The 17,161-nt window shown below is 42.0% G+C and overlaps 1 protein-coding gene and 2 pseudogenes across 1 annotated transcript; 2 read left to right on the top strand and 1 right to left on the bottom strand.

Moving 5' to 3' along the window:
• Positions 1–9,454: 9,454 nt before the first annotated feature.
• Positions 9,455–10,199, top strand: LOC123430765 (avenin-like a5). Its single transcript, XM_045114606.1, has one exon. The coding sequence runs from the start codon at positions 9,668–9,670 to the stop codon at positions 10,046–10,048; it is 381 nt and encodes a 126-aa protein (XP_044970541.1). The 5' UTR covers positions 9,455–9,667; the 3' UTR covers positions 10,049–10,199.
• A 929-nt stretch (positions 10,200–11,128) lies between these two features.
• Positions 11,129–11,959, top strand: LOC123430754 (annotated as a pseudogene).
• Positions 11,960–12,373: 414 nt separating this feature from the next.
• LOC123430742 lies at positions 12,374–14,945 on the bottom strand (annotated as a pseudogene).
• Between the last annotated feature and the right edge of the window lie 2,216 nt (positions 14,946–17,161).

Genomic DNA, 17,161 nt, shown 5'->3' with positions numbered 1-17,161 from the left:
AGCTTTAAGAAATGCGTATGATGTAGTGGTACATCTTCGTGATTCAAATCACCGTCGTCCCACGATCCGTTCCGATCTAGCGCCGAACGGACGGCACCTCCGCGTTCAGCACACGTACATCTCGATGATGATCTCGACCTTCTTGATCCAGCAAGAGATACGGATAAGTAGATGAGTTCTCCGGCAGCGTGAAAACACTCCAGTGGTGGTGATGATCTACTCCTGCAGGGCTCCGCTCGAGCTCCGCAGAAATCCGATCTAGAGGTAAAACTATGTGGCATAAGTTTGAGTTGCACGTGGCAAAGTTGTGTCTCAAAAACCCTAAAACCACCAATATATATAGGAGGAGGGGAAGGGCTAGCCTTGGGGCACAAGGGCCCCAAGGGTGCGCTGGACGAAGGGAGAGGAGGACTCCTTCTCCAATTCGGTTTGGGGAAGGAGGAGTCCTCCTCTTCCTTCCCACCTCCCACCTCCCTCTTTCCTTTTTTCTTCTTCTTTCCTTTGGTTTTTTCACTTGTGGCACCATAGCCCTCTTGGGCTGGCTCCACCAGCCCACTAAGGTCTGGTGCGCCACCCTGAGGCTATTGGGCTCACTCCCGGGTGGGTGCCCCCCTCCCGGTGAACATCCGGAACCCATTCGTCACTCCCGGTACACTGCCGGAAATGCCCGAAACTTTCTGGTGACCAAATGAAACCATCCTATATATCAATCTTCGTTTCCGGACCATTATAGGAAACCCTCGTGATGTCCGTGATCTCATCCAGGACTCCGTACAACATTAGGTAACCACACGTATAACTCAACTATACTAAAACATCATCGGACCTTAAGTGTGTAGACCCCGCGGGTTCGAGAACTATGTAGACATGACCCGAGACACTCCTCGGTCAATATCCAATAGCGGGACCTGGATGCCCATATTGGATCCTACATATTCTCCGAAGATCTTATCGGTTGAACCTCAGTGCCAAGGATTCATATAATCCCGGATGTCATTCCCTTTGTCCTTCGGTATGTTACTTGCCCGAGATTCGATCGTCAGTATCCTCATACCTATTTCAATCTCGTTACCGACAAGTCTCTTTACTCATTCCGTAACACAAGACCCCGTGACTTACACTTAGTCACATTGCTTGTAAGGCTTGTGTGTGATGTTTTATTACCGAGTGGGCCCCGAGATACCTCTCCGTCACACGGAGTGGCAAATCCCAGTATTGATCCATACTAACTCAATGGACACCTTCGAAGATACCTGTAGAGCACCTTTATAGTCACCCAGTTACGTTGCGACGTTTGATACACACAAGATATTCCTCCAGTGCCAGTGAGTTATATAATCTCATGGTCATAGGAATAAATACTTGACACGCAGAAAACAATAGCAACAAAATGACACGATCACATGCTACGTTCATAGTTTGGGTCTAGTCCATCACATGATTCTCCTAATGATGTGATCGAGTTATCAAGTGACAACACTTGCATATAGTCAGAAAACCTTGACTATCCTTGATCAACTGGCTAGCCAACTAGAGGCTTGCTAGGGACATTGTTTTGTCTATGTATCCACGCATGTATCTATGTTTTCATTCAATACAATTATAGCATGGATAATAAACGATTATCTTGAAACAAGAAATATAATAATAACTATTTTATCATTACCTCTAGGGCATATTTCCAACACCATCATCTACTTACTACTTGTCAATGCCTTCCTCTAGGCCCAAATAATGGTGAAATGTCAAGTAGTTGACGTTCACATGACACCACTAGAGGAGAGACAACATATAACTTATCAAAATATCGAACGAATACCAAGTTCACATGATTACTTATAACAAAACTTATCCCATGTCCCGAGGAACAAACGTAACTACTCACAAATCATATTCATATTCATGATCATGGGAGTATTATTAACCTTAAGGATCTGAACATATGATCTTCCACCAAATAAACCAACTAGCATCAACTACAAGGAGTAATTAACACTACTAGCAACCCACATGTACCAATCTGAAGTTTTGAGACAAAGATCGGATACAAGAGATGAACTAGGATTTGGAGAGGAGATGGTGGTGATGGAGATTGACCCCTTCTCGATGGGAGGATCGTTGGTGATGACAATGGCTTCGACCCCCTCCGGGAGGGAAGTTTCCCCGACAGAATCGCTCCGCCGGAGCTCTAGATTGGTTCTGTCAAAGTTCCGCCTCGAGACGGCGGCGTCGCGTCACGAAAGGTATGATATGATTTTTTTCCACGTCAAAACCCTTCATATATGAGAACATGGGCGCCGGAGGCCTACCAGGGGGGCACAAGCTTGCAGGGCGCGGCCAGGGGTAGGCCCCCTGGGCTTGTGGCTTCCTCGTGGGCCCTCTCTGGTACTTATTTCGCCCATTATTTTTTATATATTCCAAAACAATTCTCCGTATCTTTTCATGACTTTTGGAGCTGTGCAGAATAGGTCTATCATATTTGCGCCTTTTCCAGTCCAGAATTCCAGCTATCGGCGTTCTTCCTCTTCATGTAATTCTTGTAAAGTAAGAGAGAAAATGCATAAGTATTGTACCATAATGTATAATAACAGCCCATAATGCAATAAATATTGATATAAAAGCATGATGCAAAATAGACGTATCAACTCCCCCAAGCTTAGACCTCGCTTGTCCTCAAGCGAAAGCCGAGATCAATAAATATGCTCACATGTTTAGAGATAGATGTGTCGATAAAATAAAATACGGACATGAGGGCATCATGATTATCTTTAGAACAACAATACACATTGACATGGAGTATCTTATACTGAAGTAACAATTCATTCACAAGACAAAATATGCATTAGGAACTCTATTGAGAACTAACAAACTATGATTTCAGTCATTGAAGCAATTCCAATTTATCGCAATGTAGGAAACAATCAATATAACAGCTTGTAAAGCAAATCCACATACTCGATCATCTTATAGTCTTTCATAATTGCTAACACTCACGCGGTACCTATGAGGTCAAAGCTTCAATTGGACACAGAGAAAGATAGGGGCTTTTAGTTTTGCCTCCCAACTATTTACCTCAAGGGTAATGTCAACAATAATAACTCATGATCATCCACATCCGAGTGGATATATTTATCTAGATCATTCCCCAACACATGACGCTTGCCAAAAGAAAAAGGCGAAATAAATGAAATGGTGAAGATCACCACGACTCTTACATAAAGGTGAGTACTAGAAAGTAAAGGTAACAGATAGGCCCTTCGCAGAGGGAAGCAGAGGTTGCCATGCGCTTATATAGTTGGATGCACAATCTCTTAATGCAAAAGAACGACACTTCATATTGCCCCTTGTGATATAAAACTTTATTATGCAGTCTGTCACCTTTATTTCTTCTATATCACAAGTTCGTATAAAGTTTATTTTCCTCGCACTAATAAACCACACATATTTAAGGAGCAATTTTGTTGTTGCTTGCACCGATGACAACTTACTTGAAGGATCTTACTTGGTTAAAGGTTTTTGGATGCATAAGTAGTATCTCTACTTGGTGCAGGAGTTTCTTTTGTCTAATATGAGGTGGAAGCAAGCGACACATGTTGAAGGATCTATAACCATATAACTTCTATTCAGAAAATAGCAAACATAACTCATCATGTTGTCTTCATTATCCAACATCAACCTTTTGGCATATGATATTTTAGTGAGTGCTCACAATCACAAAAGATGTCTAAGATAATATATTTATATGTGAACCTCTCTTTCTTTATTACTTCCTTTTAATTGCAACAATGACCAATAGCCTTGTTTGTCAACTCACAACAAATTTCAATCAACATACTTTTTATATGTGAAGTCATCACTCCCCATAAGATCATTATATATGCTCTATTGCTTTTATTCTATACTTCTTTCTATTTCTTTTTCTCATGATAATAGCAAGCAAGCAAATCCCTCAATTCAAAACTACTCTTTATTATATAACTCTCGGACTTGCTTACATGGGGGGAACAAAAATAAAAATTAAAACTAGGTCACACCAAAATTTTATTCTACTAGATCAAGATATAACTAAAAGGATCAAACGAAGAAAGAAGAAAAAACAAAAAATTAAAAAGTTGTGATGATGATACGATACCGGGGCACCTCCCCCAAGCTTGGCACAAGCCAAGGGGAATGCCCATACCCATGTGTTCAGTTGTCTTCCTTCAGAGGTGGTGATGTTGGAGTTGCTGGTGAGGTTAAAGGTTTATCCTCCGTCTTCCAAGGCATGGGCACACCATTGTGAAGATATGAAGTAGTCTCCAGAATCCTCAAGCCTGTAGCCAAACTCATTTTCTTAAATATGTATTCATACTCACAGTTTTGGTTTTGCAGGTCATAGATCTGGGCTTGGAGGTGCTCGATTTTCTCGTAAATCTTGAAGATGTGATCCGAGAGGTCCTTGGCATCCAGCTTGTGCTTATGGGTGAACTTCGTGATCATCATGTGATTGGCATTAAGTCCTCGTTCCACCATCCCTTGGCATTTGAAGACTTGTTGCTCCATCGCTTCGAGCCTTGTCACCACCCTTTCGGTCTTCTTTGGCCCCTTAACATCACGGATGTGCAGCACCGCTCATGCATCTCAATGGTTTGAGGGTGTTGCAACACCTCCAAAAGGTAGGGGTTGATGACCCTCTCAAAGAACTTTTCTCTCAGGGAAATTCAAGACGTCATGTTGGTCTAAATCTGTTACAGAAACAACTCGAAATGAAAACATGAGATACTGTCGAGATACAGAGGTCAAAACCTTTGGGAGATTATATAATGAATTTTTGCCAACTCGAAGGAGTCTTCCACAATAAAACGGAGTCTAGAGGGTGCACGGGGTGGCCATAAGCCTGCTGGGTGCAGCCATGGGGGTAGGTCGCGCCCCTCGGGCTTGTCGCCTCCTCGTGCATGCTTCGGACTGCTTTAAATTTTCCTAGTTTTTTTTAAATATTCCAAAACTGGTAAAAATTGCCATTGAAAATGTTTTGGAGTCGGTTTTCTTACCGTAGCACATACCTATTCCTTTTTGGGGTCTGAGGTATTCTGATAGGTCTCCCTAATGTACTCTTCTAGGCTTATGCTATTGATAATATTAGTTTCAACGTTTATGGTAGTACTTGAGATATAATGTTTGATCCTTTGCCCATTTACCACCTTTGGATTTGTGCCTTCGGCGTTCTTGATCTTGATGGCACCGGAACGATACACTTCCTCAGTGATGTAAGGTCCTTCCCATTTAGAGAGAAGTTTTCCTGCGTAAAATCTTAAACGAGAGTTGTATAGAAGGACATGATCGCCTACATTAAATTCACGCCTATGTATCCTTCTATCATGCCATCTCTTAACTTTTTCTTTAAACAACTTAGCATTCTCATAGGCCTGGGATCTCCATTCATCAAGTGAGCTAATGTCAAATAACCTCTTCTCACCGGCAAGTTTAAAATCATAATTAAGCTCTTTAATTGCCCAATAAGCTTTATGTTCTAGCTCTAAAGGTAAGTGACATGCTTTACCATAAACCATTTTATAAGGAGACATACCCATAGGGTTTTTGTAAGCGGTTCTATAAGCCCATAATGCATTGTTAAGTTTCTTAGACCAATTATTTCTAGATCTATTAATGGTCTTTTGCAAGATTAATTTTATTTCTCTATTGCTCAGTTCTGCTTGCCCACTAGACTGAGGATGATAAGGAGGTGCAACTCTATGATTAACATCATACCTAGCAAGCAATTTATAGAAAGCACCATGAATAACGTGTGAACCACCATCAGTCATTAAATATCTAGGGACTCCAAATATAGGGAAAATAACTTCTTTCAGCATTTTAATAGAGGTGTTATTATCAGCACTACTAGTAGAAATAGCTTCTACCCACTTAGTAACATAATCAACAGCAACTAGAATATGAGTATACCCGTTGGATTTTGGAAAAGGTCCCATATAATCAAAACCCCAAACATCAAATGGTTCAACAACTAGAGAGTAGTTCATAGGCATTTCCTGACGTCTACTAATATTACCTATTCTTTGACATTTAACACAAGACAAGACAAACTTACGAGTATCCTTGAAGAGAGTAGGCCAATAAAAACCAGATTGTAATACCTTGTGTGCAGTTCTATCTCCAGTGTGATGTCCCCCGTAGGCCTCGGAGTGACACTTGTGTAGGATCTATCCGTATTCATGCTCAGGTACACAACATCTAATAATACCATCTACTCCTTCTTTATAAAGGTGTGGATCGTCCCAAAAGTAATGTCTTAAATCATAGAAGAACTTTTTCTTTTGATGGTATGTGAAGCTAGGCGGTATAAATTTGGCAACGATGTAGTTAGCATAATCAGCATACCAAGGAGCATTGTGTGAAGCATTTATGACAGTTAACTGTTCATTAGGAAAGCTATCATCAATAGGTAGTGGGTCATCAAGAACATTTTCTAATCTAGACAAGTTATCTTCTACGGGGTTATCAACGCCCTTTCTATAAATAATATGCAAATCAAATTCTTGTAGCAGAAGAACCCATCTAATAAGTCTAGATTTAGCATCTTTATTTTCCATAAGGTACTTAATAGCAGCGTGATCAGTGTGAATAGTTACTTTGGAATCAACAATAGAAGGTCTAAACTTATCGCAAGCAAACACAACTGCTAAAAAAATCCTTTTAAGTGGTAGCATAGTTTCTTTGAGCACTTTCTAGAGTTTTACTAGCATAATGGATACCATTTAATTTCTTATCAACTCTTTGTCCTAGAACAACATAATCACTAGCATCACAGATAATTTCAAAGGGTAGGTTCCAATCAGGTGATTGAACAACAGGTGCAGTTATCAAAGCTTTCTTAAGAATTTCAAATGCTTCTACACTATCATCATAAAAAACGAATGTAATATCCTTTTGTAAAAGATTAGTGAGAGGCTTAGAAATTTTATACAAGTCTTCCATAAATCTCCTATAGAAACCAACATGACCAAGGAAACTTCTTATACCTTTAATATCTGTTGGACACGACATTTTTTCAATAGCATCAGCTTTAGCTTTATCAACTTCAATACCTCTTTCACAGATTTTGCGTACCCAGACAATGCCTTCATTAACCATAAAGTGGCACTTCTCCCAATTCAAGACAAGATTAGTTTCTTCATATCTCTGCAAAACTCGATCAAGGTTGCTCAAGCAATCATCAAAAGAAGTTCTGTAAACGGAAAAATCATCCATGAAAACCTCAACAATATTTTCACAAAAGTCAGAGAATATAGCCATCATACATCTTTGGAAGGTAGCAGGTGCATTGCATAAACCAAAAGGCATACATCTATAAGCAAAGGTACCGAAAGGGCAAGTAAAAGTGGTCTGCTCTTGATCCTCTTTTGATACATGTATTTGAGAGAAACGAGAGTAACCATCTAGAAAGCAAAAATGTGTTTGTTTGGATAGTCTTTCTAGCATTTTATCAATAAAAGGTAGAGGGTAATGATCTTTCCTAGTAGCTTTATTTAATTTTATGAAATCAATCACCATTCTATATCCTGTAACAATTCTTTGTGGGATCAATTCATCTTTATTATTAGGAACAACAGTAATACCCCCCTTTTTAGGGATACAATGAACGAGACTAACCCATCTACTATCAGCAATAGGATAAATTATACTTGCCTCCAGAAGCTTTAATATTTCATTTCTTACCACTTCCTTCATTTTAGGATTTTATCGTCGTTGATGATCAACAACTGATTTAGCATCAGCCTCTATACATAGAGTGGGACTAATGCCCTTAAGATCATTAAGAGTATATCCAATAGCAGCATGATGCTTCCTCAATGTTTTCAATAATCTCCTTTCTTTGGTTAGCACTAATAATAACATGATATATCTCTTTTTAATCAAGACTAGCAAAAGAGCCCGTGCGTTGCAACGGAAGAGAAAATAACACACGCTCTGAACGCAATATATTATCACATGGCATCACATTTGTGTTGTCAACGATGGCTTTAGTGCTCACACAATGAAAACGCATTTGAGTGTACAGTCACTCGGAATATGATGAGAAATATGTTGTTTCTCCCCACGAGGTTTTTCAAAGGTGTGCATGTGTGATTAACGATGTTTTCTTTCCTATCAATTTGGTTTTAATTTAATGTATGTTTATTGCAATTCGTATTGTCGCCGGAAAGAGGAAAAAAGGATCGTACACTACATATTACGTTTCCCCAAAAATAATATTTAAGAAGTATTCAAGAGCTAAAAATAACATCATATTTAGATTCTACATATTTTTTTAATCAAATTTCATATATAACATGTTAAAATCGGAGTTACGGTTTAAAATATATGGATAATTTTGTTTTAGATAAAATTTGGATTTATTAATTGAAAAGTTAGGTTTTTTTGTTGAAATATGGAGGGCGGGTTGATTACGTGAAACATCAGGGGGTTTTCTGAACAATGTCAAAAAAGATTCGTTTTCTGACTTAAATCCGACTGCGGGTTGATTACCCGAAAATCAGGGGGTTTTCTAAAAAATGCAAAAAATGATTCGTTCTGTGACTTAAATCCGGATTCGGGGTTGATTTCAGGAAACGTCGGGGCTTTTTTTTTAAAGTGGCACGACGGACGACAGCCCCCCCCCCCCCCCCCCCCCCCCGCCCCCGCGCGCGCGAACACACACCCACAAGGAATTTTCCACATGTGAATGTGCTTTTGATGACTCATGGAACTTTTACAAAGTCAGTAATAGAGAAAACAATCTAACTCGATATGTATACACAAGACAACAACTTTAGTATCGAAAGGCAAATCATATATAGCTCCCATGGCAATCCTTTTTATATAGAAAATCAATCAAACTCGGCGTACAAAAGACAACAACTTCAGTTTCACAAGCCAAAGCATAGCTCCATGACAATCCTTTTTTTATATGGAAAGCAATCAAGCTCGGTGTACACAGAACAACTTCAGTTTCACAAGCCAAAATCATAGCTCCATGACAATCCTTGACATGTAAAGAAAAAATTATGAGTCATTCAACACGCTACCGATGCCATTTGTACCACCAATTAACACAACAATACAAAACCAGTTTATAGGAAAGAATAAGATGGAGTATCGGACATGTGAATCTTATTTACACCTAACAATTCGTACATGATAGCAAAATCATTTTCACAAAATGACGCAATCCAAATATACGCTTGACATGAAAAGTGATCAGTGATGAGTCATATCGATTATCGAGGTCAGGCTTCATCCAACATCTAGATGATATCTGTTGAAAAGTATTTCTATTGATCATCCAAGATTGGACTTGTAGCGCTACCTAACACAAGAGTTTAAGATGATCAGTTTGAAAAGCACGCAAAAAGCATTAACAAAGCAAGCTAGGGATGCAATGCAGAAGATGGTGCCATGGTAGTTATAAATAGGCCTGCACCATAAAGACCATCCTTCATCACCCTTCACACAAACATAAACATTGAAGCGTGAGCTTGTAGCTCCTGCAAAAAGAAAGCAAGAGACAAACACCATGAAGACCATGTTCATCCTCGCTCTCATCGCCCTCGCGGTGACCAGCTCTCTTGCGCAACTGGACACTACCTGCATCCAGGGCTATGAGCAATGCCAGCAGTAGCCGCAGCAGATGAACACATGCGCTGCTTTCCTACAGCAGTGCAGCCCAACGTCATATGTACAATCACAGATGTGGCAGGCAAGCGGTTGCCAGTTGATGCGGCAGCAGTGCTGCCAGCCGTTGGCCCAGATCTCAAAGCAGGATAGGTGCCAGGCCGTCTGTAGCGTGGCACAAGTCATCATGCAGAAGGAGCAGCAGCAGCAAGGGCAAAGTTTCGGCCAGCCTCAGCAGCAGGTTCCGGTTGAGATAACGAGGATGGTGCTTCAGACCCTTCCGTCAATGTGCAGGGTGAACATCCCGCAACATTGTGTCGACACCCCGTGCAGCACCATCACTCAGAGCCCCTACAACATCCCTATGGCTGCTACCAGTGTTGGTGGTACGTGCTAAGATCTATGTTGCGCTAGCTAGATCGATCACCATTTAGTTTAGATGATGGATGAAGGGTGAAAAATAAAGTAAAAGTGCTATACATCATCATGTGTGGCCAGTACTGTTGCAAGTGCAACATAGAAATAAGAAACCTTTGTTTCCGAATAAAGCTTTTGTCTGAACAAAATTGCATGTTCTGCATGATAAATGAGATCACAGAAGCATCTCACCTTACTGACCATCTTACATGGCAAAGTTATGGCCATCCTCCACAGCAGGTTTAGTTTGAGATACTGAGGATGGTACTTCACCCCATTCCCGTGATGTGCAGCGTGTACATCCCATATTGCTGCATTTCCACGCCCTCGAGTGGCACCTGTGGCCCATACTTGTTCCGGTGGTGGCTGCTAAAATTTGTGCTGCGCTGCAAGATCGATCAGTGTTCAGTTGATCGATGAAGCGGTGAAAAAATACAAGTCCCATGCATCATCGTGTGTGGCCAGTACTATTGCAACTTGGAAATAAGAAACATCAGCTCCTGAATAAAGGTGTTGTCCAAATAAAATGGCATGATTTGCACGATTGATGAAATCTCAGAAGCATCTTACCAAAATGAACCATCAATCTATTGTACGTCTCCCACTAAATCAAAAAAAAAATCAGGACACGAAAGGAGAAATAAAAGAGTGGCACAACGAATTTATAGAGAGACCAGCTCAAAGAGCACACGACCACAAACATGTATGAGCAATATAAAGAGTTACCGGATTTGAAACAATGTTGACATATTCAGTATGTGTTTTTGTGTTCAGTCACTGAATTAATGCCAACCAAGTTGCTGCATAAGAAGTCAATTAATCCCCATAGAGCCAATACAGGATGATCACTCCATGGAGAAAATATAGATAATATTCTTGTGCATAATACATTTGCAAAGTCAAGAAACCATGGAAGTTACAAAACCTAGTGGATAAACGAATAGTATCTAAAGGCATAAGATATATTTTCATAATTTCGCTCCTACTTATACGTTATATATATTTTATTTTACTGTTTTACACCATTAGGAACACCTTCCACTCTAGGAAATAACAAAACCAGTAGCCAGCCACCATGAAGACCATGCTCATCCTCGCGCTAATCGCCTTCGTGGCGACCAGCGCCGTTGCATAGCTGGACACTACCTGTAGCCACGGCTACGGGCAGTGCCAGCAACAGCCGCAACAGCAGATGAACACATGTGCTGCCTTCCTGCAGCAGTGCAGCCGGACACCATACTTCTAGTCACAGATATGGCAGGCAAGCGGTTGCCAGTTGATGCGGCAACAATGCTGCCAGCCACTGGCCCAGATCTCGGAGCAGGCTCGGTGCCAGGCCGTCTGTAGCATGGCACAAGTCATCATGCGGCAACAGCAAGGGAAAGTTTCAGTCAGCCTCAGCAGCAGAGATCGCAAAGTTTCGGCCAGCCTCAGCAGCAGGTTCCGGTTGAGATAATGAGGATGGTGCTTCAGACCCTTCCGTCGATGTGCAGCGTGAACATTCTGCAATATTGCACCACCACCCCATGCAGAACCATCACCCCCACCATCTACAGCATCCCCATGGCAGCTACCTGTGCCGGTGGTGTCTGCTAAGATCTGTGATGTGCTAGCTCGATCGATCACCGTTAGTTGATCGATGAAGAGCTATAAAATAAAAGTGCCATACATCATCATGTGTGGCCAGTACTATTTCAACTTGGAAATAATAAACCTCTGTTTCTGAATAAAGCTTTTGTCCGAATAAAATTGCATGTTTTGTTTTGCATGATAAATGAAATCTCAGAAGCCTCTCACCTTACTGAACCTTCTTACATGGTGGAGTTACGGCCAGCCTCTGCAGCAGGTTCCGTTTGAGATAATGAGCATGGTGCTTCACACCCCCCCGTCGATGCACAACTCATATATCTCAGGATTATTGTACCACCACCCCTCAACAGCATGTCTGTGGCCACTACCTGTGCTGTGCTAACTGGATCAATACGTGTTCAGTTGATCGATGAAGTGGTGAGAAAATAAAAGTGCCATACTTCATTGTGTGTGGCCAGTACTATTGCAACTTGGAAATAACAAACATCTGCTCCTGAATAAAGTTGTTGGCTGAATATAATTGCATGTTTTGTACGATAGATGAAATCTCAGCAGCATCTTACTAGAATGAACCATCACTCCATACTGTATGCCTCCCATTATATCAAAAGAAATTCAAAACAGTGATGGCATATACAGAATGTGCTTTCTTGTACAGGCTACTACACAAGAATTTTATTATTCCTCATAGAGGCAGTGCAGGACGATCACTTCATGGAGACAATATAGATAAATATTCTTGTACACAATACATTTGCCAAGTCAAGAAACCATGGGAGTTACATAACCTAGTCGCTAACTGAATAATATAAAAACAGGAATCGACAGGACTGGCATTGTGAAAGACTAAGAAAAGCCCTGCAACTGCAACAAGAAACGATGACCAATCATTGGTCAACCCCGTAGACCAAACTGGGAAGCACCCAGAGGCTATTTAGTGGACTGCAATTAGCAGTGGCTGCAGAACTGAATGACATACGGTGAGTCGAGCTGGGCACCAGCTGTCCAATCTCTATTGCAGTCCATGGTTCATCAAAATCTTCTGATTTTGTTGGAACTTAAATATAGTTACTCTTTCCACCCCATCTTTCGGGTTTCATGCAAGAAAATGTAGGGTTTCTCCTATCATTGGTGAGGAAGAGAGCCCAATTGTCAAACTTATCCATCTTTACCCACTTAGCTGGTTCGACCGAGAAGTTGAGGCAAAAGACTTGAAAGGTGCCAGGGAAGCCAAATAGTTGGTCCATGCTTACCGAGAGATCAACCAAGAGAAGCATGTCACCACAGACCACCAACCATGGCTTAGAATGCAGGCCCACGAGCATGCTCTCTTCCCACATAACTGCTACTTCCTGCGTGCTGAGCTCAGGTGCTATGCGTATGGTATGTAGCCTTTGAACAAAGTCCATGGCGAACATATGGCCTTTGAAGAACACAATCTGATGGATGAGTTCACCATCAAGAGGGTGCTCTGTCCAGAAATTTGTTCCAACCTGCCACTGGAGCATGGACATCCTCGAGAAAAGGATGAGACGCAAACTGGGCGAATTCAGTGGAGCCATAAGGATACCAAGGTAGATCAAAGTGTTGCTCTCAGATTGGAATTTTGGCGGCTTCACCTTAGTGCCAGTGTACACATCGACGAGATGGCAGTGTCTCCTATCAGAGAAGATAAGATAACCATATGAGCAACCCAGATAGCGCATGGGATGTGGAGTAATCCCAGGTGCTGAACAACGATGGGATACATTTTTCTTGGAAGGATCGACAAGCTGTGATTTCCGATCAGAGTTGTAACTCTCTTGGCTTATATCTGGTTTGAGGTGGAGAGGTGGGAAGCTGAAGGTATATACAGATGGGAAGTAAAAGGCAGCAGCGTGCCATGAGTGACAGGTGCCACGGAACGCAAGGAAGTCATGAAATGAGCTAATGAGAGAAATGATTTGGTGGAGCAGGCTGTCTAAAAGGTTTTCCCAGGCATGAGATCCCGATGAGGGTGAGGAAATAGATCCAGAGGCATCACATATTTTCTTAGAGGGCCTCACTGCAACAGCAACTTCCCTGGCATGGAGAAAATTGAAGGGTCAGAAGAAAGAAGTCAAATCTGTCAGAGATACACAACAACTACTAATTTATTAGAAATGTGGTATATATGCTCTTACTTTACACACTAAGGCAAAAAAGCGTGACCGTTTAACTGAAGAAAAATTATTCCCATTGTGAGATGTATATATCAATAATTCAATATGAACACCGATGGTTCCTTCATTAATGGTGTGGTCTTACTTTCTACGTGGAGAAAGAGAAGCCCGTGTTCTAAGGCAGAGCAGGCTGAAGCTGCTCACTGTGATGGTTGGTTGGCCTCCATCAGTTATCTGAAGTTTGTGATGGTTGGTTGGCCTCCATCAGTTATTTGAAGTTTACACGGTGGCCGGTTGTGGGTAAAATGCACTACACGGCTTTGTGAGAGGTACTGTCAGAGAATTCAGAGAAGAGATGCAGCCAGTGCTTCTAGTTCAGCAAGACAAAGAGATAGACATAGTGCAGGCTGCATATATAGGATTTCAAGAGAGAGCAATGGAGCAGCCCACCCGCCCACAAATTTATGGCAGTATAACAAATCGCCAAGGAAAAAAACGAGTAAATTAAGTTTCCCCTTGGATTGTAGCAACCGTTGTACACAATCCAAGCCTCTCTTTTCCCTAAATAGAAATATAATAATGCATATCAATACGCTAGAATTTGACCAGAACAGGCTACATCAGGATCACCTATAGCAACAGAGTATTGTCCTTGATATGCAACCACCTTATGGTATACGTACAATTGTTGTGTTCAACCACTCTATTCTATAATTCCCTCAGACGAGTCGCAAACAATTTTACACTTCTGAGTTCCCAATCCCCTTATGTACAGTAGAGATCATGTCCAAAACACAATTTCACTCGGGATGCCAGGAATCAGGACAGGGAGCAGTGGGATTAGATCTGTTGAATAAGCTTTGGATTGAGAGAAAGGATAGGGTAAGGGCGAGGGGAGCATGCTCACCTGGAGCTGAGGCTAGCTGGTGCCGGCGGCGGCGAGGGTTCGGAGGCCTGCTATGGCCGCGCTCTCTGGCGACGGTGCTGGCGCAGGTTCCCGGCCATGCGTGCACGTACGTGCGGTGGCGTCACCTCAACCAGCGGGTCCGGATCGGCGCCGCCTGCTTGTCGTCGGCGAGCGGCGGTGGTCGTCTCTCACTTTTTTGGGGGATGGAGAGAGAGATGTCTGAGAGGCTGTTCAACACGGCAGACTTGCCGGAACCCTGCACAAACAGATCGGAACGGCGTTGAGGAAGGTGTTTTTGGGGGGGCTCCGCCCGAAACTTACGATGTTGCCGAGGATGACGGTGTTGAGGAAGGTGGAGGGGCGCCTCGGCGTGGAGTCGTCGGAGGGGCCGTCGTCGGCGAGGAGTGAGGCCGCCTGGCGTATCGACTCGAAGAGCTGCGACAACTCCTCCATGGCCTCCATGGTGGATCTCTACCGCGCCGGCGGGGGGCGGATCCCCCGGGATCAGGCGCGGCCAATGGATCGAGGGGAGCGGCGGCAGCGACCTGACGCAGGTTTGAACGGGAGAGGCGAGACGTGGGCGAGGCAGAGAGATAGGTGGGGAGATAGGGACGGGGATGTGCGTGTGGTTCGGCCGGTTCGGGGTAAGCAATGAGGGATGAGACATTTTTTTCCTATACTTAATCGATCTGTTTATGGAGGGATGGAAAAAAAATCGGTGGAACTGCTAGCGGTGGCAGTGGTAGCGAGGGGGGATCGCACGAGGTCGAACCATCACGACGACGGCAGATCCCCCTTTAATAGTAGAGACAAGCATACTTCAGAGTATCAAGTAGTTGTTTAAGCCCAAACACGGGATCATCCTTGGGCCGAGGAGTATCACCGAGTATTTCACATGTAGGTTGTGTTTCAGAATAGGCTGCTGATCAAAGAAAATCCTATCTATTTCATTCCTTTCATTCATATGTATATCATTTTCATGGTCTGGCAAATATTGTTCTAATGGATCGGTAGGAGGCACAATGATAGAAGCGAGACCAATAATTTCATCTTTCCTAGGCTATTCTTTGTCATGGGGTTGTCTATAAAATTTAGAGAAATTGAACTCATGAGATGCATCCCCATCACACTAGCACCCACATCACAAAAGCCATGATAACAATGATCTCCTATTTTAACAGAAACAACAGGCATACCAACAATAGGTCTATGTTTACCCTTAGTATCAGGTCTAGCAATTCTAGCGGTTTCATCACACAAGTCAATGACATGCCCATCAATATTATCAACCAAGAGATCTTTAACCATAGCAATATTAGGTTCAACTTTAAATTTTCAGGAGGTATAGGTGTTCTAGTACAACTCTTATGAACAACAGTTGAAGCTTCAGCATGTTCCTTTATTCTAACAAGAACGGGTGATTTCTCAATATAAGTAGTAGGAATAACAGGATCAACACTATAAATAATAGTTTCTTCTTCAAGTTTAATAGGTTCAACCACTTTAACTTCAATGGGAGGATGATATTTAAACCACTTCTCCTTGGGGAGATCAACGTGAGTATCAAAAGATTCACAAAATGAAGCTACTACCTCAGAGTGAAGTCCATATTTAGTGCTAAAATCACGAAAAGCATCGTTGTCTATAAAGGATTTATCACAATCAAACTTAAGGCTTATACCAGATTCATTACCTTCGTCGAGTTCCCAATCTTCAGAGTTGCGTTTAATTCTTTCCAATAAGTCCCATTTGAATCCAATATCTTTCTTCATAAAGGAACTAGCACAAGAAGTGTTGAGCATGGATTGATCATTACGAGAGAGCCGAGCATAAAAATTCTGAATAATAATTTCACTTGGGAGCTCATGATTGGGGCATGAATATAGCATTGACTTAAGCCTCCCCCAAGCTCAAGCGATTCTTCCTCCTTCACGAGGCAAAAAATTATAAATATAATTCCGATCACGATGAACTAGATGCATAGGATAAAACTTCTCATGAAATTCCAATTTCAATCTGTTGTAAGTCCATGATCCAATATCATCACATAGCCTATACCATGTCAACGCCTTTTCCTTCAAAGATAAAGGAAATACCTTCTTCTTGACATCATCCTCGGGTAGACCTGCAAGCTTAAATAATCCACAAACTTCATCCACATAGATTAGGTGCAAATCAGGATGTACTTTTCCATCTCCTGCATAAACATTAGCTAGCAGTTTTTCTATCACACCCGAAGGAATTTCATAATAAATATTTTAAGTAGGTGCATCAGGTTGAGGAGCATCTCTTTGTGCTTCCGGTCGGGGTGAAGATAACCCAAACAAGCTCCTCAAAGGATTATTTTACATAGTGACAAGTGACAGTAAATTTCAGCAAAGTATATAAATTTTTCCTTACCAAGTTCCACTTACCAAAGGCGCTTCACTCCCCAGCAATGGTGCCAGAAAAGAGT

The sequence above is a fragment of the Hordeum vulgare genome, chromosome 1H (assembly GCF_904849725.1).
Source record: "Hordeum vulgare subsp. vulgare chromosome 1H, MorexV3_pseudomolecules_assembly, whole genome shotgun sequence".
NCBI lineage: Eukaryota > Viridiplantae > Streptophyta > Magnoliopsida > Poales > Poaceae > Hordeum > Hordeum vulgare.
The sequence above is the reverse complement of the archived record's forward strand: the minus strand, read 5'-3'. Positions and strand labels throughout refer to the sequence as shown.